The sequence below is a fragment of the Pteronotus mesoamericanus genome, unplaced genomic scaffold, assembly GCF_021234165.1.
Source record: "Pteronotus mesoamericanus isolate MK-2021 breed Mesoamerican mustached bat unplaced genomic scaffold, CSHL_Meso_final contig_180, whole genome shotgun sequence".
Taxonomy (NCBI): Eukaryota; Metazoa; Chordata; class Mammalia; order Chiroptera; family Mormoopidae; genus Pteronotus; species Pteronotus mesoamericanus.
Genome location: NW_026555076.1, coordinates 9107035 through 9134986, shown reverse-complemented (window position 1 = coordinate 9134986; position 27952 = coordinate 9107035). Strand labels below are relative to the sequence as shown.

The 27952-nt window shown below is 34.6% G+C and overlaps 1 protein-coding gene across 1 annotated transcript; it reads left to right on the top strand.

The window, feature by feature from the left end:
• Positions 1–239: 239 nt before the first annotated feature.
• On the top strand, positions 240–27952 carry LOC129065492 (transmembrane protease serine 11D-like; the record flags this gene model as incomplete). The annotated part of the gene is made up of 9 exons (XM_054566734.1): positions 240–363; positions 2794–2912; positions 8423–8490; positions 14953–15110; positions 17539–17577; positions 20189–20366; positions 23095–23354; positions 24554–24696; positions 27791–27952. Coding segments are annotated over 9 exons (1251 nt in total), but the record flags the coding sequence as incomplete, so codon positions are not given.

The window sequence follows — 27952 nt, the reverse complement described above, 5'->3', positions numbered from 1 at the left end:
GTTGTCCAGGTCAGGTTTATGTCCAAAACTAAATTCCTATCAAGAATCACTTGGAAATGGAGACAACTGTACTTGAACAATAAAAAAAAAAAAAAAATTTTTTTTTAAATCACTTGGTTTCCACTAAATAGAACCGGTTCAAGATAAGAGACTTAGTGAGGCAGAAAATGATCATGAGCACTGAAATAATGGCTTCTCTGAGTGAAGTGAGTAGGCTTTGATGTTTTTCTCTTGTTCAAAGGCCAGCACGAGCAACAGTGACCTCAAGATTTCTGAATCCATATGTGGTGTTCTTTGCTGTTGTCGCAGTGGTGATAATCCTGGCAGTGACAGTAGCTCTACTGATCCACTTTTTAGCTTTTGGTAAGTTCCAGAAGATTAAAAGTGCCACTTTTCACTCTAAATAACTAAATATACGTTCAGGCCAAAAGTTTGGTATTCCTTGAAATCTTACCATTTGTGACAAAATGGATGGGCCTGGAAGGTATTACACTAAGTGAAATAAGTTAAAGACAAATACCATATCATTTCCCTCATACTTAGAACCTAAAGAACAAAATAAATAAACAAACAATACAGAAACAGAATCATAGATACAGAGAACAATTTGATAGTCTCCAGATAGGAGGGGGTTGGGGGTCTGAGGAAAAAAAGATAAAGGGATTAAGTACAAATTGGTAGTTACAAAATAGTCATGGGGATGTATGGTGCAGCATAAGGTATACAGTCAATATATTATATAACTATGTGTAGTGCCAGGTGGGTACTTGAAGTATCAGGGAGATCACTTTGTAAATTATATAATGGTCTAACCACTATGCTGTATACCTGAAACTAATGTAAATAAAAAGTTTGCCATTTTTAGTCATCATTTTTATTTCTTAATATAATTATATTTCTTATATATTCCTAAATATAGGTTTCTAAAATACACGTACTCCTAAATACATTTTCCCTCAATCTATATGTTTTCTCTTCTCTCTTTTGGCCTTTTTAGTGTAATAAACATTATTACCCAAGGGAGGAGCATTCTAGCCAAAGGAAAAAATCTCTGTAGTTTTCTGATACTAGAATTTGCCTATTTTGTTTTTCATTAATACTACAATTTCCTTTTCCATGTAATAATCTGATCAGATTATAAAAAGTAAATATTTTTAAAGAACCTTAAGTTTCAACCCTAAAATTTGGATATACCTGAGTACTTGCTAATTCATAATCTGTCTCCTGAAATCGCAGTTTTAGTAGCAGAAGTTATAATAGGAGACGAATTTGCAATTGAGTAAAAGAAAGAGATAAAAGCAAACTTTAAAAAGAAATCTGTTTTTTTAATTTTTTTCCTTATTTTGTTTAACTTTTCATTAGTACATTACAAAAATATAGCAAACATGGACAAGAAACAAATAATATAAAGAATACATATACCCTGCTCATTCATAAATAAGTTTTCTTAGTATCTCAGTGAATATTCTTTCAGATGTTTTAATGTAGAGAAATGTGTCAAATTTCACTGGATAATATATGCTATCATCCACTCTTTTACTTAAAAATACACTTTGAGGTTATTTTTTAATTTCAGCTATAATTCTGTTAAACCCTTTAAAACATGTATGGGGATCTGTGTGTAGGTGTGGGGGGATGCATGAGTGAGGAGAGTGAGTGAGAACATACTTTATTGGATGTACTATTGCAAATGGGCAAAAACGCTTAACTATATGAAGGCTGAAAAACTCCAAATGGTTCAATACAATTACCAATATTAGAAAAAACAAGTAACTAGGATTTTCAGCCAATATAATTAAAAGTTGTGGCTAAATTTTGCTTTTGATTACATTTTGCTATCAAGTCTCCTGGGGTCAAATATGTTTAAGGTGAATTATGGAGGTAGGCAAAAAAACAAAATTTCAGATTGAATTAATGTATTTTCACCCTTAAGGGCACTGTATTGTCAAACTTAAACACAAAGGCAGGAACCTAGGTAACTCCTCTTCAAAGTGTATCCCAGTGACCACTTATGGCCCTAGTGAGACTTGCTCTTCTGCCACAAAAGACTACACTATCCTTCCCCCAGGCTCTCCAACTTCTTCCTGCCATTGAGTGATTTCTCTGCAAAAATTATACATAAATGATCAACAGGAAGTAGAGAGATTTTTTTCCTGAGACAGATTAGGTTCTGTTCACATTCACAATGTCTCTAAGATGTGTAGAGAATGTTTTAGGGATTTTTATTTCCTTCAGACAGCCAAATATGTCATCTGGAAGACACTTTTTGGTGGAAATAATTCACATTGGACCACCCAATTAGATGTTATTAGAAGACTTATTTTCTAGCTTAGTCCAGAAAATTAATGGCAAGTCACTAATTCCTCTAAAAGGAAAATTATTTGAAATAATTTTTAAAACTATTTATAATTACTTTAGGTTATTCCTTGATAACTAATAGCATATTATAGATATTCATTAATATTTTAATATAAAAACCTGCAATTATCAATCTTTCCAAAATATAGAATGAAAAGTATATTTCTGAACAATTTCTCAAGTAATGCTGTTCTAATTTTCATACGTCTTTCACAGTCTTAGTTTTGCCAATCTTTTTTAAAACTGAAAGAGAATAATTTTATTATAGAGACATTTATATTCAATTTAGAGTATTTTTTTTCTTTTAAGGGAAGAATATTTAATCTTATATAATAGCCTCCCATAATCCTGGGAGGATTTAGTTTATCCATAATAAACTAAAGGTTAAAGTACTTAGTAATGCAACACTGATTCTGCTTTTTCTTTGTTTTACAGATAAAAAATCTTACTTTTACCATAGCAGCTTTCAAATCCTAAATGTTAACTATACTGATCAGTTAAATTCACCAGGTACACAGCAATATAGGACTTTGAGTGGAAGAATTGAATCTGTGGTAAGTCAGTATTTGTCTTTGTTCTGTATTCTATCATAAAAAAGATAATAAACCTAATATTTTTGAAAAATTTGCAATTGCTAGATGTTCTGCATATTTTGCTACTGTGAATGGTGAAAGATGTGTTTGCTTGTGCTCCAAGTTAATCTACTAGTATACTGTTCTTATTCTCATTTTCTTAAGTCATGAATGAAAAGCATTAGAAGGGTCATAACTAAATACATATTTCATGTGATTATGACTTTAAAACTGGAAGTCTAAGGTTTGTGCAAATTGGGCATTTATTGTGCTCTCCTTGAGATTGTCTTTTAATATCCTTTTCATTTGGTTTAGTTCTTTTTTCCTTATCCAACTAAACGCACAGGTGGTTGGTGTTTAAAGACATGTTTGCCTTTCAATAATAACATAGTTTGGTCAACATCACACTTTGGCTCAATGATAGACATAGAAACTATGCAAAGCAAGCCTGGACTTTCAACTGAAAGAGGCCCACAGGCTGCCCACCAAAAACCTCACAAGCGGACCCTCAGCATTTGTTTATCACCACTAACCAGGGTCTCGCCTTCAGCCCTGCAGAGTCAGAGTTGACCAGTTTCCAGGTTGCTTACTTACCCTTACCTTTCTTAAGAATCCTAAGAATATATGCCCTGTCTGTCCAGGTGGTTCAGCTGGTTGGAGCATCATCATGTATATCAAGAGGCTGCACTTTTGATCTTTGGTCAGGGCAGAAACTGAGCGGCAGGTTAGATCTCCCAGTCACAGTACATATGGGAGGCAACCAATTGAGGCTCCTCTCTTCTCTCTCTCTCTTGCTCTGAAATCAATTTAAAAAAACCATATGCTTGGGTGAGGAGCATATACTCAGGTGAGGATTTTTAAAAATTATTAAGTATAAAAATTATTAAATATTTCCTAATTCTAGTTTGTTATTCTTATCAAAAATGTTCTTTAAAGTAAATAACAATGCATGTATAAACCTTGTTATCAAAATAAACAAGGTTTATTTTGTTTGTTGTACTGTGTCTTATACTATACAAGAGATAGTTGTACTGTCTCTTGTTATAAAGATAATATACAAATGTAGTAAATTTGGTGTATTTAAGAAATATAAGGAAGGAAGAAATATGCACAAAATCTCAACGCTCATATATCCACTATTAACATTTTGATGTGCCAGGTACCTTTTTATGCAAACTGCATATATCATACATGCCCAGACACATACAATTATCTGTCAATGAAATCAGACTATATATGCTAGTTTGTCTACTTTTCTCCCAAAAATGTTGAGTTAAATATCAATAAATTTAGAAATATACCATTTTAAATAATTAAGCAGTATTATAATATATAGATGTATAATATTTTATATAACCAGTCCTATATTGAGAGAGTTTTAAATTGTCCCCAGCTTTTCACTATTATATTCACTACTCTGATGACCACCCTATTGTTTTGTTTGTTTATATATCATTGTACATTTGCATGATTATATGTTTGGGACATTTTCTCAGAAGCAGAGTTATCAGAGTATGAGATCTATGCTTTCTTCCCCCCTCCTAGAGATTTTTAAATGTTTTCTTTGTTTTTATTGAAGATTTTATTTTAGAACCATTTCAGCTTTATAGAAAAGTTGTAAAGATAATATGGACATGTCTTATACATCACAACCAGCTTCCTCTATTAACATCTTCCATACAATAGTGTATTTGTTAAAATTAATGAACCAGTATTGATACATTATTATTAATCAAATGCTTTATCTTATTCAATTTCCATTGTTTATTTATTTAAAGTACTTTTCTGTTCCTTGATCCCATCCAGGATATCACATTCCATTTATTTGTCTCGTCTCCTCAGGCTCTTGTAAATGATGACAATTCCTGAGATTTTCCTTGCTTTTCATAACTTTGACAGCTTTGAGAAGTACTGACTGGGTGTTTGATAGACTGTCCCATCATCAGGGTTTTTCTGCTGTTTTTCTCATAGTTAGAGCAGGGCTATGAGTTTGGGAGCAGAAGACCACAGAGGAGCAGTGTCATTTTCATTATGTCATATGAAGGGGGTACATATTATTAATATGACTTATCACTGTTGACCTCGATCACCTGGCTGTCAGGTCTCTACCCTAAAGTTACTCTGTCCCTCTTCCACACCATACTCTTCAGAAGAAAGGCACTATGAGTGGCCACACATTAAGAATAAGGGATTAGAGAGTTATGTTTTGAATGTTTGAAAAATATTTAAAATTTACCTCGGCTAGTGTGGCTCAGTGGATTGAGTGCTGGCCTGTGAACCAAAGGGTTGCTGGTTTGATTCCCACTCAGGGCACATGCCTGGGTTGCAGGTCAGGTCCCTGGTGGGTAGGCACACAAGAGGCAACCACACATTGATATTTCTCTCCCTCTCTTCCTCCCTCTCTTCCCCTCTGTCTAAAAATAAATAAATAAAAATCTTTAAAAAAGAAAAAAGAAAAATATTTAAAATTCTTCTCTTGTCTATTTCTATATGTATTTGCTTATTCAAGCACTTTCTTATACCAATATAGTGGATCTGTGGATTCTAAACTTTTATCTTAATATCTAGCTTGCACTCCAGAGGTTCCCCAGTTTACATTCTCACCAGTAGTATACAGTATACATAAGTGTGCTTATTTCTCCACAGCATTAACACTAGGCTTGTGGATGTTTTAATTGTTGCCAATAAGTAAAAAATAATATCTCATCATTTTGATTTGCATTTCTTTGATTGTTAGTAAGATTTAATCAGCCTTCATATCTTAATAGGTCATTTTCATGACTTTATTTTTTTAATTTCTTGGTCATGACTTTGACCATTTTCTTACTGCATGGAGCATTTGTCTTTTTTATATAATTTTTGGGAAAAAGACTTTATTTGAATATTAAAATTTACCTGTCATCCATGTTATATATATATATCCCTAATATGTAATTTAACTTTCAACTTTGTATATAATGTAGGGTTTTTTTATGCCCAATAGATTTAATATTTTTATGTAGCTATAATTATTGATACTTTATGATTTCTTACTTTTGTGCCAATTAAAAATGTCTTTCTGCTCTCCAAATATTCTAACATGTTCACTCACATTTTCTTTTTGTATTTGTATCACTTCAGTTTTTATAATTTTATCTATGGTTCATCTGGAACTTATTTTACAGTAAGGTAGGGATCCAGCTTTTTCCCAGGAAATAACTAGGTGGGGGTACCAAAACTATATGCTAAATAGTGCAATTGATTTATTTGTCATGCTACCTTTATCATATGCTAAATTCTTCCTTTTCTATTTTCTGTACTCTACTTTCTTTGAATGGTTAATCTTGCCTGCATCGGTATCAAACTGTTTAGAGTATTGAGGCTTTAAAATATATTTAAACACCTGGCAGAGCAAGATCTCCCTTGAAATTCTTCTGATCTGTGACTTTCCTAATCTTATTTATCCTTCTGTAAATACACTTTAAACATTTAAAATATTATATGAGTAATACCTGAATATGGTGCTTTATAGTTTATACAGAACTTTCACATATATTATTTAACCTTCAACTCACAACAGCCATTTGAATTAATAAATCATATTTACAGCCAGGTAAACAAAGGTTATGCAATGTCAAAGGCCACTCAACTGGAAAGTGGTAGAACCAGAATTCAAACCCAGGTGTCCTGTCCACAAATCCAAGAATCACACCACTTCCCAATGGTAACATGTGTACCATCATTATCCTTGTCCCATAGACAAAATTGTAATGCTTAATAAGCCGTGAAATAGTCCTTCTATTATATTAAACAACTCACTTCTTTCTGGTTCCCAGTTTACTCATCAGGAAAGTTGTTGGTCTAAATGGTTTTTTTTAGTACTTTATAACTCAAAAAGTCTATAATTTTTGTGATTTCCATGAGAGGTATTCATACTATCCACTCACCTGTTTTTCTTATCCTGCCTCTCTGGCCCCTCCTTCTGTGCGCTTTACAGCTCCCCCTCCCCCACACGGCCTGTAAATGCTGAAATTAGCCCAAGGCTTTGACCTACACCCTCCTCTCCTCTCACACTGTTTTCTATCTCTAGATTCTTTCATCCATGACCTGATTTCAACCAAAATTTATATACTAATGACACTATCTCTAGCCCAGACTTTTCTTTTGTACTTCATACATTTTTACCCAACTGTCAGCTTGATCTCTTTACTGTTTTTAAAAATCTCTAATACATTATGTCCCAAAACCAAATCCATGGTCTTTTCACACCATCCTAGCCTTCTTCCAGCAATCCTAGTCCCATTAATGATAATATTATTTATTCAGTTTTTCAAATAAAAAACCTAGAATTCATCCTTGACATACTACTCTCTGTCATTCCAAATATCAAATTCCTTACCAAGTCCTGTAAGTTTTAACCCCCATATTTGCCTCAGATTCAGTGCTACCACCATGCCCTTCCAAGACATCACCTCTAGAGTATTAAAATAGCACCATAACTAATTTGCATTATTTCTTCTCTAAAACTGATTATCCATATGCATCAAGAGATACTGTTCTCAAATGGCAAATCTGACTACATTTTCCTCTTGTTTAAAACACTTCAGTGACTTTCCATTGTTTATGGTAAAGACCAAATGCTGGATGGTCTGGTCTTTCCTATCATCCTGACCTCTTTGCTCTCTATGCTACATACTTGCACTGGCCTTCTTTTACTCCTTAAACACAACTTGTTTGTTCCCACTGCAGGACTTTGCATGTACCATTCACTCCACCTGCAAGGTTTTCCTTCCTCTTCAGCCAGCTAACTCTACTTCTTCCTGAGGGTATCACCTCCATAAGAATTTCCTCTAGGAAGCTTCTCTAATCTCATGGACTGCATCTAATTCCTCTCCAAAATGCTACACTTACCAAAGTTGTTTTACTTAAGTGCGGATGATAATTTTATTTGTGCCTGTCTTCCCCAGTTAGATGTAAGCTCCATGATGGCAAGGATTGTTTATTTTCTCTCACCATTGCATCCCAGTAATTGATACGGGGAAGGGAAGTGGAGCACAAGAAGTGGTCCATAACTGTTGTTGAATACTGATAAATGAACGAGCCATTTAGAAATAATGGAAGCACCTGTTTGCAAAATGCATGTATCAAAAGCGTAAATGCCGATTGAATGGGTCTCTTCAAATAAAACAACAGATTTCAATCAGGATTCATCCATCCTGATGCCCATCCTGGGCATCTGGTGTGATTAGAATGGCTTCTAGTGAAGACACATACTGTCTGCTATCATCTGTGTGTAATAAATGAAGAAAAAGTCCTGCATCAAACGTTTATATAACCTGCCTAAATCAACCCCACAGGTTTAGAAATGCAATTAAACTAAACTGAGCTGAACTGATACCTCAAGTCCCTATTTCTCACTAATAAGTCCCACGCTGCAAGGTTTGGGAGATACAACTAAGGAGAGGAAGAACTGTAATTACAGACAGGTATTTTCCCCCTGTTTCTTTCTACAGATTACTACAACATTCAAAGAATCGAATTTAAGAAATCAGTTCATCAGAGCTCATGTTATCAAACTGAGGTGAGTGGAACTATATCCAAAAAATGCAAACTTGAATGTCCATTTGACTTTTGTTCACAGCATGGAAAATGAATGAAATGTTCACACAATTCATTGCAATATTTTTAAAATAGTTTCATGGGCAGCTTAAAAAACAATGCCAAAACAAAAATAAAACATGCCCGATAGGACCTATTTACTTACTAATGTAAATAACCATATTTAATTCTTGGTAGGAAAAGAAGGAAAGGAAGGAGAGAGATGTGGGTGAAGGCACAGTCACAGGGCTATCCTGTTGTGTAAATCCGGTGGGTACCCTGCAAATGCAGTCTATGTAAACAGGGCCCTCTGGAGCTGTGCGGTGCTGTGCTCCTGGACACACGCATCCGAGACCAGAAGACCATAACCAACATCAAAGGTGGCTTGGGTATTTGTCTGCCTGGAATGCTATAACAAACATGAAGTTGTGGCAAATCCAAGCATGCCTGTCATGAATTAATAATAGAGGGAGTAGCAGCATGTGTGCTAGCTATTTGCCTTCCCTGCCTTAATTGATTTTGTACCTATTCATATAATGTGATAAAACAAGCAATCACAACTAAAACAGTCACGCTTTACTGACCCTACCACAAATGCCTCAAATATCCACATTGGTCAATCCTGCAAGCAGTTTGCAAAAGCTCTTTGAAAGAAAAAAAGGATTTTTTTCTCAAATACCAACACCACAATAAAATTAATTTTTCTTATTCTCTGTAGAGTTGCCTAATAAATACCCAGGAGAATAGAGCTCTGGTCAGATAAGTTTTGTTGAGGGGTTAGAGAAGTAGAAAGAATCTATGAAAAAAGTAGTTTCCAAAATGCACTTCAGTGTACATTTGCCTTAGTGCCTTCTTGTGAAAATCTCTGTAATAGCCACTAGCTCTCAAAACAGGTAGGACTCAAAGGAGCTATCTGTATTTTCTCTCCTTTTATTCACTTCCCCCTTACTACTTAATCCCCTGCAATCCCAATTCTGAACCCGCCACAAAATGCTAACTGCTCTTGCTAAATTCAACAATGACATCCAAATAACACACTCCAAAGAAATCATTTCAGTCTTCTCTTTAGATTTCTCAGCAGAACATGGCACAGTTAGACTTTCAATCCTCCTTGACATAGTGCCATCCTGTGGTTTCTATAAACCTAAAGACCCCTGATTTTTCTCTTACCTGTCCACTTTATTTTCTTTGCTAGTTCCCATTCTTTCTCTGTATGTTCCTCAACTGTTGTTGAATGTGAAACTGTGCTACAAGCCTCTCATCTTCTCAGTTTCCATTCTTTCCATTCAGTGCCTTCATTACCACCTATATTCTGATTGTTCTTAAAGTTGAATCTCTGGGCTAGAATTTTATTTTCATACACAGCCATCTACTTGATATCATCGTATGTATATCTTGCAGAACACTCAACTTGAATATGTGCAGACCTGAGCCTATCATCTCTCCCTCACCAAATGTTATTCTTTTAGTGTTGCTTACCTCTGTTAATGGCAAAACTTCAACCTGGTTGCTGAAGAAGGAAATATGAGTCATCTTTAATAATTTTCCTGTCTTTCCTCAATCTACATTATACATGTATCAAAGATATATGCATTCTTAATATATATAATATAGATATATGTGTGTATATATGTCTCCTTGAGACATTTTATTTACATATATATGTATAGAAATACTAAACCTTCCTTCATCTGACTTCCTTGTACCATCTTTATGTTCTTTATTCGCTGCTAGACTTCTTTCAGTTCTTCACTTTCCCTAACCCCAAGACCCTCACACAAGCTATTTCCCTGACTGAAATACACACACACACACACACACGCATGCACGCACATGAGCGCGCATATTTTTTCACCTTTCTGTACCTCAAATTCCCTGTTAATAGAGAATTTGAGGTACAGAAAGCCAACAAATCAGGAGATAACTTCCTTTGAAAAGCCAGTTTTTATTCACAACTTCCATGAGGAGGTGACATGTCTCTTTGATAGAGATGTTATGAAGATCAAATAAATTAGTAAGTATGAAACACTTAGTCCTGTTTGAGCATTTATTTACATGTTTGTCATTCACAAAGGGTCCCTCCTCTTTGCATATTCATCTTTTCCATTTTGTCTATTATTCTTTTTCTTATTGATTTGTAGAAGTTCTGTATTTATAGTAGGTACTAATCATCTGTCACTTTCTGAGTTGCAAATATATTCTCCCTGTCTATAGAATATCTTTATATTGTTTATGGAATCTTTTCCTGAAAAATCAGTTGTAAAATGTCTTATTTAAGAAATTCTTTTCTTATGTATGTATGTATGTATCCATGTATGTAAAGATATTTCCCAACATTTCTTGTAAGTTTTAAGTTTTGTTGCACATGTTCAAGTGCTTTGTGTATAGTATGAGACAGAGATTTAATATAATTCTTTCACACAAGTGATTTTTTTTTAGATTTTCATTACCACTTCTGTGATATATTGTTTATGTATGTCTGTAAGTCCTTTTCTGGAAAATCAATTCTGTTCCTTGCACTTAGACTTAATAAGTGTGTCATTCAAATAAAATCTACCATTATAGATTTGTATGTTTCTCCTTATGCAATATATTTTGAGGATATGTTATCAAGTGCCTATATATTTAGAATTGTTGTATCTTCTTCATGAATTATTTATTTTATCTAGGTATTAATTCTTTTTATCATTAATTAATTTTTTTAACCATCATATCTCTTATGTCTGATATAACTGTGGCTACATTGACTTTCTTGTGGTTATTTTTCAGTGTTTACCACTCTTTTATTTTCAACATTTATGTATCTTTACAGGTTAGATAGTTCTCCTACAATAAGAAGACAGCTAGATTACATTTTCTAATGTATTTTGACCACCTTTGCCTTTAACTAGAGAGTCTAGTCAATTTACATTTATTGTAATGAATTTTACATTTGTATTTATTTCTACCATATTATGTTTTCTTTATCTTGCTTTTTCTATTGTTTCCTACTCTCTTGACTTCTTTTGTGTGATTTTTCTTCATTTTCTTCTTTCACTACTTTAGAAGTACTGCATTCTACTTACATTACTTTAGTGAATATACTTAAAATATGAACAGGGAGAGTTGTTTAATCCACTACCCTTTTTCCCAGGGAACTTGGAACTCTTACTCATATTGTTATTCATGGTGTTTTAGTTCCACCTCATTTGTAATGCCAATTAGTCACTATGATTATACTGTCAATGTCTTTTTAGATTACAAGTTAACTATTTTCTTTTTTCCAAATTTTTCCGGTGCTTCTTACCCTCCTTCTGTGTTCAATTTCCTTCTACTGAAGTATTTCCTTTATAAATTCTTGCAGAGAGTACATGAGTAATAAACTAAACCTTTTTTGTTTTGCTTTGATCTGAATAATGTCCTTTTTAGCCTCATGAATAATACCTGAATAATACTTTAGTGTGGATATAAAATTGTAAATTGATAGCTAATTGCCTTCAGCACTTTGAAGATACAATTACATATGCCTTCCATTGTTGCTATTAAGAAATTGCCCCTCAGTCAAAATGTTCTTTGGTAGCTAGTTTCTCTCTATTTTTTGAAATCTTTCCATTTGTTTTTGGAGTTCAGTTTTATTATAATATATTTGTATGTGGGTTTTCTTTTATTTACTTAGTGTCATTGTGATCTGAGGCTTTGTGTCTTCATCAATTCTGGAAAATTCTCATTATCTGTTGTAATATGGCTGCTCCTTTTTTTTTTTGTGCTCTTCTTTAGCACTATGTTAGGAAAGCATTGAGATTTCTCCTGTCTCTGAGCCCATATTTGATTTTTTTTCCATCTCTTTATCTGTGTTAATATTCCACGTGATTTCTTCATCTCTGTCTTTCAGTTAACTAATTTTTCTTCAGCTTTGCCTATTATTCTGTGTAACCCATCCATTGAGTTTCAACAAAAAATACTTTGACTATGTTTTCCTGTCTGCAAGCTCTGTTTGACTCTAGAAAGTCTGTCTAGTCTGTTTTGATAATCTCCTATGAACTGTTTTCATATGTATGATTCCCCCCTTTCATATCATTAACTATTGCAAACATACTTACCTGACTATCTGTTTTTGAGGATGCTCTTCTTGTCCTACAGATTCTAGTTCATGAGGTATTTTTTTTCACCAATGGGTTGCATGCTTATATTTAATCTCACTTTATAACTGGGATTTTACACGCCTAGATTTTATATAACCTTTAGAAAATTGCTTCTATCAGACACTGTAAAAAGATCAGCAGAACATGGACCATTTTTTAGTTAATTATGTTGAAGAGAAAAACACAGGCCCAAAATGGCATCACTCATGCAAAAAACCCATGACACCAAACCTAGATTTAATACCTGATCTAGGCATTGGCTCGGTAGCTCATTTGGTTAGGGCATCATCCCAATATGGCAAGACTGTGGGTTTGATCCTTTGTCAGGGCACATATGACAATTGGCCACTGAACACATAAATAAGTGGAACAACAAACAGATGTTTCACTCTCTCTCTATCTCAAATCAATAAATAATTAAAAACAAAAACAAAAAAACTGATATACTTGCATTTTCAACCTCTCCCAGAAATGTAATCTTAATCAAACAGTCTGGAATTTTCTGGATAAGCACTAGTTAGGTAATCTGTCATGTGGACCAACTCCATTCTCCCCACCATGGAAACAAGAGGCAATCTGCATGATAAAAACCCTAACAATTTCCTCCACCACCCCCCAAAAAGACTTCATGATCTAAAAATAATACTCCTCTCTTGTTAGCAGCTCCCTCCCCGACCTCTCTACCTCTGAAAGCTTTCCATTTTGTACAACCCCTTGGAATGCCCTTCCAGTTGCTATATGGGATGCTGCCTGAATTTTGCTTTTTCTAAACAGTTTGTTAGCTCAAAGTCTCTGGGACCATGCAAATAGTATAAATGCAAACTCAGAACTTTCATATAGCCAGGGTCATAGTTATGAATACTCAAGAGAAACTTTTTTTTCCCATCTAGACCTGGACCTCTGAGACAAACTTATTTACTTTAATTAATTAATTAATTTATTTATTTATTTATTTATTTATCTATTTGTAATGAGATGAGCAGAATTTTTTCTGTCTAATCCATATTTTCACTAAGGATTTAGTTCATTAAAAATTCTGACCTTATTTTGAAACTCATGCTCATCTCCCTATTTTGCACTAACCCAAAGCTTCATATTCAGTGTCTACGTAAATGCTAAAACTCAAGCCTGTTGAACATTCTAGAGTTTACCACATAATATTCATGTTTTTCTTTATTTTTGGTCTTCCAAGATTTCTCATACTTTCATGTGAGCTCACCCTTGTATTTCAAATGGAATTTATTACACTTTTCTAGCATTTCTGGTTGTTTTGGCTAGAAAATTTTTAAAAATTATTTAGACTTTCATGTTGCTAGAAATGGGGGTTATACTTATTTGTTTAGGGTCTGCTCCTCCTTCTAAACTGCAAGAGCCAACTGTGAGTCTTGGTCATAGACAATTTATAAAAATAAAAATAGCACATAGCACTAGAAGGTGCTTATTTAATATTTGCTAAGTAAATACTAAATTAATATCTGGAATGAATACCATGGCATAATGTGATTGGATGAGCGGAGGAGGCCTAGGGTGCATATGAGAGCATCAAGACCAAATTTGCCTAATACAGGTTTTCAAAAAAAAGACATCCAATATTTGGTGGAAGAAGTGATTCACATGGTGATCTACATGGAAGAAGCAGAAATTCTCTCAGTGTTACATAATTATCAAGGCTTGTAGTGAGGAATATCTGTGGTCAATTGAAATGGAGATAAAATCTGAACATATGCCTACAAAAGCTAAAATTTAATTTTGTGGCCAGATAAACAGGTGTAGGAACCAGAAATTTAGCTTGAGCATCTAAGTCAATAAAATTGGAAACTCATTTCTTTATAACTGTTTATTGGGGTGAGGGGTAGTTTGTTTTTTGTTTTGTTTTTGTTTTTTTTGGAAGATTTGTGAAGTTTAATAATAGCTAACACTTATAGTGCATTTACTGTATTCTATACATTATTCTCCAAAATTTTACATATATTAATTTATATAACCTTCATAATAACCTATTTTAATATGAGGAGACTTAGATACAGAAAAATTAAGAAACAAGGAGCTTATCAACTGTCAAGCAGTAAATTTCAGAGTTGGTATTCAAACTCTGACATTCTGACTTCAAAGCCAGGTATAATGCACTATGCACTAAGATCAGATACCTGTGGGATAGTATCATAATATATCATTACATAAGTAAACATGGTTATGTAGACCTGTTTTAAAGTTAAATACCTCAAGTAAATGCTTTTTAATGTTCATTCAAGAGGAGTATATAAATAGAATAGCAGAAAATTATCATAATTATCCATTTTAAAAAATATCTTTATGGTTTTCAGGCAAAGTGGCAGTGGTGTGATAGCAGATACTGTTATGAAATTTAAATTCCCTAGAAATAACAATGGAGAATCAATGAAAAGCAGAATTGAGTCTGTTTTACGTCAAATGCTGAATAATTTTGGAAACTTGGAAATTAACCTTCCGACTGAGATAATAAGCAAGTACCATTTTTATATACCATTTTGTTTCAATATATCCTTCAGTTTAACTAACCCATATTTTAACTTAATAAGAGGCTGACCTTTTTTTCCCCTTGGAATTAAATTTCATTAAAAGAATATATTATAAAGCTACATATAATATGTAGCCCTCTAATATAAAACATTCTAAAGTTTAGAGAATCATTTAGTGTTCATATAGTAAATTTTATTTGCTAAAATGTTTTATTAATATTTCCCTTTCAATATTCTTTATGATGAATGTTGTGAGATTTTGATTTGCAGGTATGTTGCAGGAATGGTAAGTGGCTTCTCAAGGCCAGAGAACAATTTAATTAATGATCACCTCATCCAGAACAAAGCATGCAGCTGTAAGTTGCCAGATAAATATTTGTAGACTAAAGGAAAAAAGTAGGAGATTGAGCAATATCTCTGTATTCTTTTGGAAAATCATGTCCATTTCTGCTTTTCTTGAATCTATGCCCATTTGCTCTTATCCCTATTGCTACTGCTCCAATCCATGCCAACATCATTTCTCATTTGAACTTCTGTACTCGCCTCCACACTACTCTTTGTACATATTTTCTTGGCTCCTTCCAATCTATTTCCCACATATTGACCAAGGAAATATTTTACAGTATAATCTTGCTTAAAATTCTCCTATGGCTTCCCATAAAACACACATGCACGCACGCACGCGCGCTCGTGGGTGCCCTCACACCCCTGTAAGTGGAATACCGTATTTTCTGGTTTGCCCAGGACAGTCTCAGTTCATGTCAGTTGTCCCAAGAACCACAATTAATATTGCTCCCTAAGTGTCTTGGTTTGGACAATAAATAATATGGTCATCCCATCTAAAGCACTGCATGATCTGGTTCATACTTGCGCTCCAGCCTCGTAGTATACCACTCTCTTTCTCATTCACTGTAATCTGGCCATACTGTCATATTTTCCCAACTGCCAAGCTCCTTTCATCTTGCCTCAGGGCCTTTGCATGCATTTTTCCAGCTTGTTATAATACTCCCTAGATCACCCCTGTGCCATCTATCAGGTCTCATCAGAATTGTTACTTTCTAATGTAAGTCTTTTCTAACTTCCATCACTCAATTATTTACCCTTGTCACAGACCCCTTCATTTACCTTCATAACATTTATCACAAAAGAAACTACAAAATTATTTATGGTTTTTTGTATTGTCTTCATACTATTCTACAAGCTTCTTAAAGGCAAGAACCAGTCTGTCTTGCTGATCCAACTATCCTACTACTTAGTATCTAGTATAACAGATACTCCATTAATATTTGTTGCATGAGTAAAAGAAAGGAATTACTTAATGTGTGCAGAGAATGGAAGGACACTCCTCCAACTTTGTCATATACTACTAGCTTAGTAAACTATGATTCCCTCATAATAAGCTCAGGATTAAAGGATATTGGCAGCTCCTACACCAGCCTGGTATTCAACTTGATTGTTTACCAACAGATAGGAAAGCGATTTGAAATCTGCTGTACCAGGACCACAAAGTTGTCTCCACAGCCCTAACCTGGACTCCCAGCTCTGCTGCAGCTCCGTGGCTGGTGTGTCCTTTCTGGCTGGTGTGTCCTTTCTGGCTGGTGTGTCCTTTCTGGCTGGCTGACACTCGGACATTAGCTTATTTAATCCTCTCAACAACCGTATCTTATAGATACTTTCATTGTCTCCACTCAGAAAATCCAGATAATTGCCCAGTGTCACAGTCAGCACATAGAGAAGTCAGGATTTGAAGTCAAGTATCTCTGTTCAGAGAAGGAAAAGCAGTGGTCAGCTCTTTTTATTTCCTGCTGCCAAAAAGATTATTTAGCTCTTCTGTCACTTACAAGGCAGATGTGATAAGCCCTGTGAAACTTCTGTCAATAAATTTACACGTCTGAGAAGTTTAGATTTATAGGAAATAAAAGCTTATTTCTCATTAAAAGATTTCGGTCAGAAAAAGATATGATCTATCACACATTTTTAGAAAAATCAGTCTGATAAAGTAGAGGTGGATGCATGGGAAAGTACAAAGTGGACGCAGGGAACCCAATTTGAAGGTTATTGTAAGGGTATAGGCATCAACTGATGAAAGCATTAACTAAAGTAGTGGTCAAAGGGTGGGGAGGATGGAGCTAATTCAAAGGAGAATTAGAGGCAAGAAGGTACAAAATCTGGAAACCAACAAGATGTGAAAATGACAAGAAAGAAAGTGTCAAAAGACCATTTCAGCTGTCCAGCTACTGGCAGAAGTAGTGTCATTGCTACATGAGAAGCCTAGAAATTTTATTTCAGCAGCCCTCTAAGTGTCCCTGATAATGGGTATCTGAGGGCTACACTTTAGGAAATGAAAATAAAATGATATACAGTCCTTAATGTATTAACCCTACTCTGATTCTTTTTGTCTTTTGATACCAGCACTTACTGACCAAGATGCAGTAAATCTGTTCACGCAAGGTAACTTTTAAAATTATTTTGTAAAGATGGTTTACCAGAATATAAAGAGTAAGTGGTCGAGTTTTTTGTGCTCTTTGCCAAGTCTGTATCTGTTGAGGTGATAATGTTATTCTTAGTTCACTCACAAAAGTTGTTGTAGAGATAAGACATTGCTGGTTCCATTGGCCCATGGAGTGACTGTCAGGTTCTCCTCTCCTTTTAGAAGGGAGAAGAGGTAGCAGTGGCATTCCACCCAATCTGTATTGAGTGTGACCTCATGAAAAATTTCTTGGCAGCTTTGGGAAGCTGTCCCTGCCTGGTCTTATGGTGGCGTTTCTGTAGAGTTATAAATTATGTTTGGTGACATCATTTATATGGCTTCTCCTAACCACCAGAATAGTTTGCTTCATTGTGGATTTAAGTTAATTATAAAGTAGAATTTTTAAAAACCATATAAAGAGTTGTCAGTTTTATGTCAATTACCTAAAGGAAAATCACTACTTTCCAATGCCATTCTGTATGCTCTTTAGGTAGAATAGCAGAAATACAATCACTAGAAAACAGCAATTTTCTTCTCTGCTGATAAAATGTAGTTAGAGGGTATTTTGATATGCCTGGATAGCTGGCCTATTTGAGATACTTAAGTTATATTTCAAGATAATGCTACCTCTATGGGTGTTTTTCAATTTCATTGTACATTTAAATCATGCTTTCTTTTTAATGATAATGTGCTTAAGTAAATTACTAGAGGATTTGGTTGGAGGCTGAAGCAAAGGAAGCTCTGTTTCATGTATATTCTTAATGGAAATCTGGCCCTTCTCTATCTGGGAAATCTGTCAGGGGAAAAAAAAATGCCTTTGGATGGTTGTCATATTGAAGCAGTATCTCTCATTTAGATCTGGCCCAGCAATAGAAATTGTTGGTGGTAATTTGCTGTAATTTCTTAGTGACAGACTAAATAAGGGGAAATAAATCATGGGGGTGGAAGTTGAGAGGAACTGAGTGATTGCCCCACCCAAGCCCACTTCAGTTTTGGCCACTGGAGCTCATGGACTCTCTTAAGATAATTTTTGTTTATTTGTTTCACTTTTTATTTTTAAAATTTTTCAATTATAGTTTACATTCAACATTATTTTGTATTAGTTTAAGACAAAGATGTTTAAATAAACCTGTGTGTGGGGCGGGGGGAGAATGTTTGAGGCCTACTCTCAGCAACCTACAAAGACTAAATTGAAAGGAATTACTTTAGATCCATAGAATATTCTTAGGAATAACAGGATCTTCAGCATTTTCACCACACACACACACACACACACACAAAAGAGTTAACTATGTGAGGTGATGGATGTGTTAATTATCTTGATCTTGGTCATTATTCAACAATTATATGTATATCAACTCATTGTATGCTTTAAGTATACACAATTATATTTATCAATTATTCCTCAATAAAGTAGGGGGGAAACGTAGAATCTGATTTGTTCCCTAGTATGGGTCTAAGAGTCAATATTTCTCTTTTTTTCATCTTTGGGGTAAAACTGACAAATACAACTGTAAGATGAAAGATATAAAGTATACAGTGCCATGCTTTGATATATAGAGAGAGAGAGAGAAAGAGAGAGAGAGAGAGATGTACAGTGAAAAGATCCCCCTAGCTAGTTAATTAACGCATCCATTACCTCACATGTTTAACCCTCCCCTTCCTTTCCTCCCCTTCCTTTTTTTGGTAAGAACATTTAAGATCTATTTTCTTAGCAAATTTCAACTATACAATAGAGTATTATCAACTATAGTCACCATGTTATATATTAGATCCTCAAAACATCTTCACATTATAGCTGAAAGTCTATACCCTTTTACCAAACTTATTTCCCCCACCCTTAGGCCCTGATAACTAATTTCTACTCTCTGTTTCTAAGAGTTTGACTTTTTTTTTTTTAAGATTCCACATGTGATACCATGTAGTAGTTGGATCTTAAGCATTAAGTTGTTTCTGCTGGTTCATTGCACTTAATACAATATGTTCAAGGTTCATCAGTGTTATTGCAAATGATAGGATTTCCTTCTTTTTAAAGTTAAATAATAGTTCTCATTCCACTGTGTGTGTGCGTGTGTGTGTGTGTGTGTGTGTGTGTGTGTGTGTATTACATTTTGTTGATCCATTCATCCACTGACAGACACGTAGGTTGTTTCCATACAGCATCAACACTTGCAATAGCTTCCAGGGATGCCCATACTGCAGGTCAAAGACCACACTGAGTAACAAGGCTACAGAGAAGATGGAAATTTTCTAGTGAACCTGTGGCCTGAGCTGGTGCATCCAACACTGAACTATCTTAATCCCAATTCATGAGGAATTCCAGAAAACTCTGAAGCTGTTCCAAAATTTGAAACCACGTGCCAAATAAGTTCAGAAATGTTCTCTAAAATTCAGTTTATAGACAACAGTAGTCACCTAAGTACTGTAAAAATATAATAAATTGATCATGCTTTTAGAAAAGCTAGCATGTCCAGGGAAAGAATACATAAAAGAACACATAAAAATCATAAATGATGGAGAGACCCTTGCAACATCTCCCAAAAGTAAATGAATCATGATATTCCCAGCACATTAATGCCCTTTTCTCATTAGAATGTGGGGCCCGTCCAGACCTAATGACATTGTCTGAAGAAAGAGTCATCGGAGGCACCAAGGCCGAGGAAGGAGACTGGCCATGGCAAGTTAGTCTACGGTTGAACAACGTTCACCACTGTGGAGGCATCCTGATCAGTAACATATGGGTTCTGACAGCAGCTCACTGCTTCAGAAGGTGAGGCCACAGCTACCTGCCCATCTGGAACAGGAGATGGAACAGAGGAGCCATATGCATAAGGACTCCACCCACACCCCGAGGACTGAACATGATCAGTTCGAGTCGTAAATAATTCAATGCAAAAACATTGAGTACTTTTTCCTCTTCATAATAGCAAAAGCTTCAGCTTACTAATTTATTTCTATTTCTTTATTTCAGGTAATAGTATATCATCATGGTAAATAGCAAAGAGTTGTATGTCAGAATGATCAATTTAAATCTTAGCTTCAAAGTTAGGAAAATTATTGAAACTTCACAAGCCTCTTTTTTACTATTTTTTTCAAATTAGGGGTAAATAAGGATATACTATTATCTATGTCTTGGTGTTATTGGTATAATTAAATACACTAATGCAAAAATGTTAAATGTTAGCACAATGAATTCTTGCAGAAAATTTGCACATTAAATTATGTAAGCCAATCAACAGACTGATGGTTGATCTTAGACTGCTCTATGCCATTAATGTATTCTTTCAAAAATATTAATGAAAATAGTTACCTTCATTGACTACTTACCTTGTTCCAAGCAGTGACATAGTTTACTTGTCTGAATTATTACTTACAATTGTGTGAGAGGGAATCATCTATAATATATTATGCATTAAATAAACTGAGAATGAGAGAGTTTAAGTAACTTGCACTGAATAACACTACTAATATGCGGCATAGCCAAGATTCAAATCTAAATCTAACTGGTTCCCAAACCAAGCTCTTCTTCATTTGCTGGAAAAAAAAAAAAATAAGGAAGGAAGAGGAGTATGGAAGCAAGAAGGTAAGAAGGAAAGAAACAAAAACTATTTTTCAGAATCTTCACTGTAAAGATGCCAATCAAATGAAGTTCAATTTTAAATAATTATATATTTATTTGCTGTCAAATATTTTTTCTTTAGAACTTTTAACTAGTATTTAGTCTTATACATGCCACTGTGCCTTATAAAAGTATATTCTGGATAAACAATTTTTATTTTCTGTATCAATTTCACTACCTATATCTCAACTCCACAAAATTAATAAATTATTATATGGTTAAGTTTTGTTTTTATTCAACTTTAGGAACATGGTGAGTTAACCTTACAATTCACAGATCCTTCTTTTCACCAGTCTATACAAGATCTTTCTCTCTTTCTTTCATTTTATTTTTCTTCTTTTATATGTGGATCCTACTTCTACGACCTTGCCTGCCCCCCTAGACCTCACTCTAATATTTTACATGTGTCTTTAAGTATACAATCACCTACAAAATCTAAAGGGTTTTTATTTTTTGTGTGTGTTTGTTTATGTCTTTAATTTATATAAATATCATTGTATATAATATCTCATATCTTTTCTTACTGTTTTGGCTCAATCCTGGGAATTTTAATCTGGTCCCCCACAGAATCTGCCATATTCCTTTATCCAAGTAGGTTGCTCCAGCTTCCCACTACCACATAGAGTGTGTATACACACACACACTCCCCTTCATATGTGCATCTCTGTAAACCTTCAAGAATTTCTCTGAAATATGTACTCAGAAGTACTTATGTAGTTTGCCAAATACGCTAGAATGCTTTCCAGGAGTATACATCTTCACCAATAACGCAAAAAAGTTTGAATTTTTCTTCTTCACCAACACGATATTATTCTCTTCTTAAATTTTTGTCACTTATGAATATACATTACATGCTTATTATTATTATAATTTCCATTTCTCAGCTTACTAATGGGTTTGAGTATTTTTTCACATATCTGTTAGCTGTTTGGCCTTCCTCTTCTATGAATTGCCTATTAATATATTTTGCCCATTTTATAATGTGTTTTCTGTACATTTGTTATTGATTTATAGATGTTTCTGTATATTACAGAAATTTTTTATATTAAACATTGCAAGTATTTTATCATGGTTTCTCATCCATCTAGTAAACTTGTCTATGACATACTTAATTTTGATTGCATGAGATTCATCCATTTTTAACCTATGGTTTTTGTGTTGGAAATTTGACTAAAATGTTCCAGTTTGCAGGTCACAAAGATAATGCCCTACTTTTTTTATATTAGTGAGTGCTCTCACTCCCACTCTTACTCTCAATCTCTTTCTATCTCTCTCCCTCTTTCTCTCCCCCCACACATATACACATAAACATACACATACTTCACACATACATGCACAAAAATCTTCAATAAGCATCATACTTAATACAGAAAAATCATTCATCAACTAATAAGAGGGGAGCCCCTTATCATCACAACTGTTTGAATGGAGTTTTGGCTAAAGGCAAGAAAAGAAAAAAAAATAAAGATGGGAAGAAATGAGTTAAAACTAAAGTGGACATTATTTCAGATTTCTTAGTTGCTGGGGGAGGTTGTAGAAAAGGGAGACATCAATAAGGGCATTTGTGTTATACTGGTTATCAAAGTATCAGACTATCCTCATTGGAAGAGAACACCACCAAGATTTTCATGAACCTAAGATATGTTTTCTAAAATCTTTCTGTGTTCTCTAGACAAATGATTGCTTATTGTGCCAACGAAGAGTTAAACTCAATTACTAGCTATGTAATACAGAAATGTATATCAAAGAGAGGCTGATCAAGTAGTTCCTAGATGATAGTGGGGGTGACAAACACAAAATCCAAATATTTAAAATGCTCAGATTCCCTATTCAAATCCATGGTTTCATGGGGGTTTTTTGTTTGTTTGTTTGTTTTTAGCAACTCTGATCCTAATAGATGGACTGCTACCTTTGGTATTTCCACAATATTTCCTCAGGAGAGAAGAAGAGTAAATACTATTTTGATCCATAACAATTATAACCCTGGAACTCATGAAAATGATATTGCAGTTGTGAGACTTGACAGACCTATCACCTTTAACAAAAATATCCATATGGTATGTCTCCCAGAAGCTACCCAGAATATTCTACCTGGTTCCACTGCTTATGTAACAGGATGGGGGTCAGAAACATATGGCGGTAAGTATCTCAGGAAAAATAAAACAAAAATAACAAAATATCTGGTACTTGTTATTATATAATTTTTTTAAATTAGGGACCACCTGAAAGATATTCTATAGACATAACCATCCTATATCCTGGTCAGTCTAAACTGTAGTTGTTCCTGAGTTTCCTCAGCAAAGCAAAGCATTGCCCCTAGCAAATACGGAGAATTCTCAAACATATAAGAAAATGTAAAATAGAGTGATGAAGAAACATTAGTTCAATGACCCAGAGACTCCACATGACTCAAATGCCTCCCTTATTTTTAAAAAATAACATTTTTTTAAAAAGAGGATTTGTCTAGGTGTTCTCTGAGGGTTTTAATGCGTTTTAAGGTATTAGCAGCCATTTAAGGTATTCTGGGACGAAATCCTGACTCAGGTAAGGAACTCTATATGTACATAAGCATTGCTCAGATTTGCTTATTGAATGAACAAAATTTAAAAAAATGAGGAAAATAAGGGGAAGCAAATAGAGCTAAGGGGAAAATAAGAATATCAACTATGGAGTGGAAAGATAGCATTAACAATTTCCATGGGTTAGTGGGGACAACTGTAATAGCATAAACAATAAACAATAATTTAAAATTTTTTTCATGGGTTTATACCCATGTTGTAGATGTCTCTCAAGAATAATTCTGATTTAGTTGTCCCCAAAAATATTTTGTTGTGTTCTCATAGCCCAAAGTAATTTGGTGTAGTAGTTAAATGTGTGTGCCCATCACAAAAGTGACAGTGCCATTTTGATGGAACATTAATATAAATCAATAGCTCTTTAACCTTGAATCCAGGTGGGTTTCTCTTTTGTTGCTAGACTGAAGGTTATTAAATATGTAATTATCCAGTTCAAAGTCAATCAGTGGGTAATTTAAATGGTACTAATCAATTTTAAGATAGCAGATTTTTTTATTTATTGTTCTTTTAAGGTCTAAGGGGCATCACAAAGCTAAAACAAAAAATAGGGGAGAGAGAAAGAAACTGATCTGTTTGAAAAGGTTATCTTTCTCCACTTACGGATATCTTTGCTGAGCAGAGACTCCAAAGTACATCTTTAATATCTTTCTTTTTTAAATAAGAAATAATGTTTGGAGTATATTTATCCCTTCCCATGTTCACCATAGAGTCATTAATTTATTTATTCTGAATTCCATTTTCTTTCTGCTTTATAATTAACAGGCAACACAGTTAGTGACCTAGAGCAAGGACGGGTCTACATAATAAGTAATGATGTATGTAATGCACCAATCAGTTATGATGGAGCAGTGTTTCCTGGAATGCTCTGTGCTGGATTACCTCAAGGTGGAGTGGATGCATGCCGGGTAAGTTCAAAAGATAATGTTATCAATGGCTTCATTCAGGTTATAAGTTATTACTAGCATGTGATGTTATGATGGGCATAGAGGTAAATTATAATACACAGTCCTGATCCTCTAAAAATCTATGATTTAGGTTTCAGAAATAAAATTTATTTTATGAAGTTGTTTTGTCATAAAATACTAATTCTGAGAAGCCAAATTGCAGAATGGTTAGTCATTGAAGTTCAAGAACCAGACAGAACTGACTTTGAATTTCTTAACCTCTATAACCATTTTTATCAATGAAATGAGGGAAATGATTATAATAGTATGTACCTTTTTTATGTACTACTAAAGAGTTAATGGAGATTAAATTTGTCAGGCACATACTAAGCAACAAAGAAATGTCTGCTATCTCAGCGATTTTTACTGTTCTTATTAAGCTGGATCATGATCACTGACATTAATAACTTTAACTTCAACTTTTAACTACTATGAGGTTTAAGTAAATTACGCATCTAAAAGTCACAAACAATAGTTGATTTTAAGATATAAATAACACCCAAATATTAGCATCTTGATGAAGAAAATTTACACAAAAAGCTTGAGTTAGTACACCTCTCATCATTGTAAAACAGCACAAATGAGAAAAAAAACTATTTAGATATAGCCTATAATTTTCAACCAAATATAAAATGCAAACAATAAATATGAAATTCTTCCTTTAAAATCATTAAAATAAGATTATAGTATTAAAAAATTTATCTAAACAATTGATGTGGTTACATCTTTTAATAGATTTTTATTCCTATGTCTAAAACCCAACCCCATATACTAATAGCAATAACTACTTAGTATCAGAAATGGCATTTCTGGAATTAAGAAAAATCGATCTGTTTTCTTGAGGAATCTGATACTGTTTTCCTGGGAATCATATGCAGAAAAACCAGGTTTATTTTTTCCTCAACCATTACTGACTTTTATATTTTCTGTTCACATTTTTAAAAAGTAGGTAAGAAAGTAGTTCTTACATAACTTTTGTGAAGACCCTAGTCCATGCATACTTTCCCCAAAATGAAGCATTTTATTGACTGCAAGTTATGTATAGATCAGGGGAACTGTTTTTCAATTTTCAAGATACTGTTAATTACTCATGGCCCTTCACTCCCTTTAAGTGGAGATGACCTTGTGCTGGGGAACGCTTCTTGCTCCCCTACCTGTTCCTTTTTTATTGCTAGCCCTGTAACAACAAATCCTCAACATTCATAGTAGTTTCCAGATAAGCAACACACTTATACACTGACTATTCCAGATCTATGAAGAGCATTAATTAGGACTTAGGGATACACATGAATATAAAAGTGTGTTATTCATGCTTTACTAATGATGCCTTTTACCTTCTGTGTATGCAAATTGGCTCTTCCCCCAAGCCTAGCTGAAGCCATAATTCATCACAAAACCTCCCTGTGTGTCCTACTCCCAGCTTCACTGATTTTCAGCCAAAATAATATAATGCATTCAGTTTATGCCTCAAGAATAGCACTTTGCTTAAGAGCTTATGATGTCCTATTCATTTCTGTTCACTTAAAGAAAACAGATGAACTAGTTTCTATGCATCAGACCATGCACCAACACAAAACTGTGTTCCCTGCACTCAGCAAAACTATGGTCTGGAAGAGAGAACACAGCTCAAATGTCTACATAATCAGGCAGTGAAGCTGGCCAGAGAGAAAGGAAAAATGACATATCTCTTAGTTTAGCATGTCTTGACTACTCTTGTTAAGATATTACACAGAAGAAACTTCCTGTAGAGGGAATAGCAGCAAAAACAATGATTAAAAACGTGCTGAAAACTGGCTAACTGACGCATGGATGCATAATCTGAAGGAGGCAGGTGCCAATCATTTCAATGCAGTACTTGCCATGCAAGCTGGTGATTCACGCACTGACATTCCCTCCCATCTAGACCAGTAATTAAGTAGGTATGGAAAAACTAGCTACTGAAAGCAATCAAATGAATAGGAAATTATTCTAGAAGCAAACTTGGTAATAATAGCTGACTTTTATTAGTACTGACTATATGCCAGGTAGTATGTGTGTTAAACTCATTTAAACACATAAAAAAACATCATTTATAGATAAGGAAACTGAGGCACAGGGAGCTATTAAATAGCTTACTGAAGGCCATATAGCTGGTAGGTGGAGGATTCAAACCCTGGCCTTCTAATTCCAGAACTCATAGACTTACCTCATCGTGCAGCATGTAAGACCTACTAAATTTGTCCCCCCAACTAGAGATCGTATGCAGATATTGGTTGGTTGGTTTATTATAATTGGCTGGTAAATATTTCATGAGGAGTTTTTACTCATTGCCATATAAACATATTTCTGCTCATTCACCAAAAATTATTTTTTAATGGTGCCATGCAGGGAGAGTACTATAAGTAGGAGGATAAGTGAGACTTCTAAAAAGTCATTGATTCAACGAATATTTTCTTAGTATCTCCTATGGACTAGAAGCTTGGGATACAGCAATGTCTGGTATAGGTACACACCTTCCCTGATGGACTTCATAGAATAGCCAGAAAAACAGGCAATGAACAAGTATTATGAAGGCAAAGAGGGTTGCAGAGATGTGCAGCTGCTACAGTGAGGGGAACTGACCCAGCTGGAGTAAGTTCAAACAGGCACACAAATGTGCTTGTGCAAAATAATAAAGAAGCAGTGAAAAAGGTGCACACAAGATATGAGAACACAGGCAATGACAAACTCATCCAGTCCAAAGACAGAGGGGTGACAGTGGGGGCGGGGTGGAAGGTACACGTAGTCAGGGAAGGCTCCCTGAAGGAGGACAGGTTAGTGAGGACTGGAAGTCAGCCAGACAACTGAGGGGGCCTGGGAAATGTACTCTTCATCTTCTCACGCTTGCTGACGGAATAATGTGTGTCCTTGGAAGATTTTGGTAACTTTCATTTGACTTGATACAATAGCTTAACAGGAAATGTCAGACTAACTTTATTTTCATAATGGATATGACTTCTACTGCCATAGAAATAAACTCCTTAATACTTTGAGGTTGTCTTCACACTGAAATAATCAATCATTCTGTTTCCTTCAGGGTGACTCTGGTGGCCCGCTAGTACAAGAGGACTCACGGCGGCTCTGGTTCCTCGTGGGGATAGTGAGCTGGGGGGATCAATGTGGTCTGGCAGATAAACCAGGAGTGTACACTCGAGTGACAGCCTACCGCCACTGGATAACCCAACAAACTGGGGTCTAG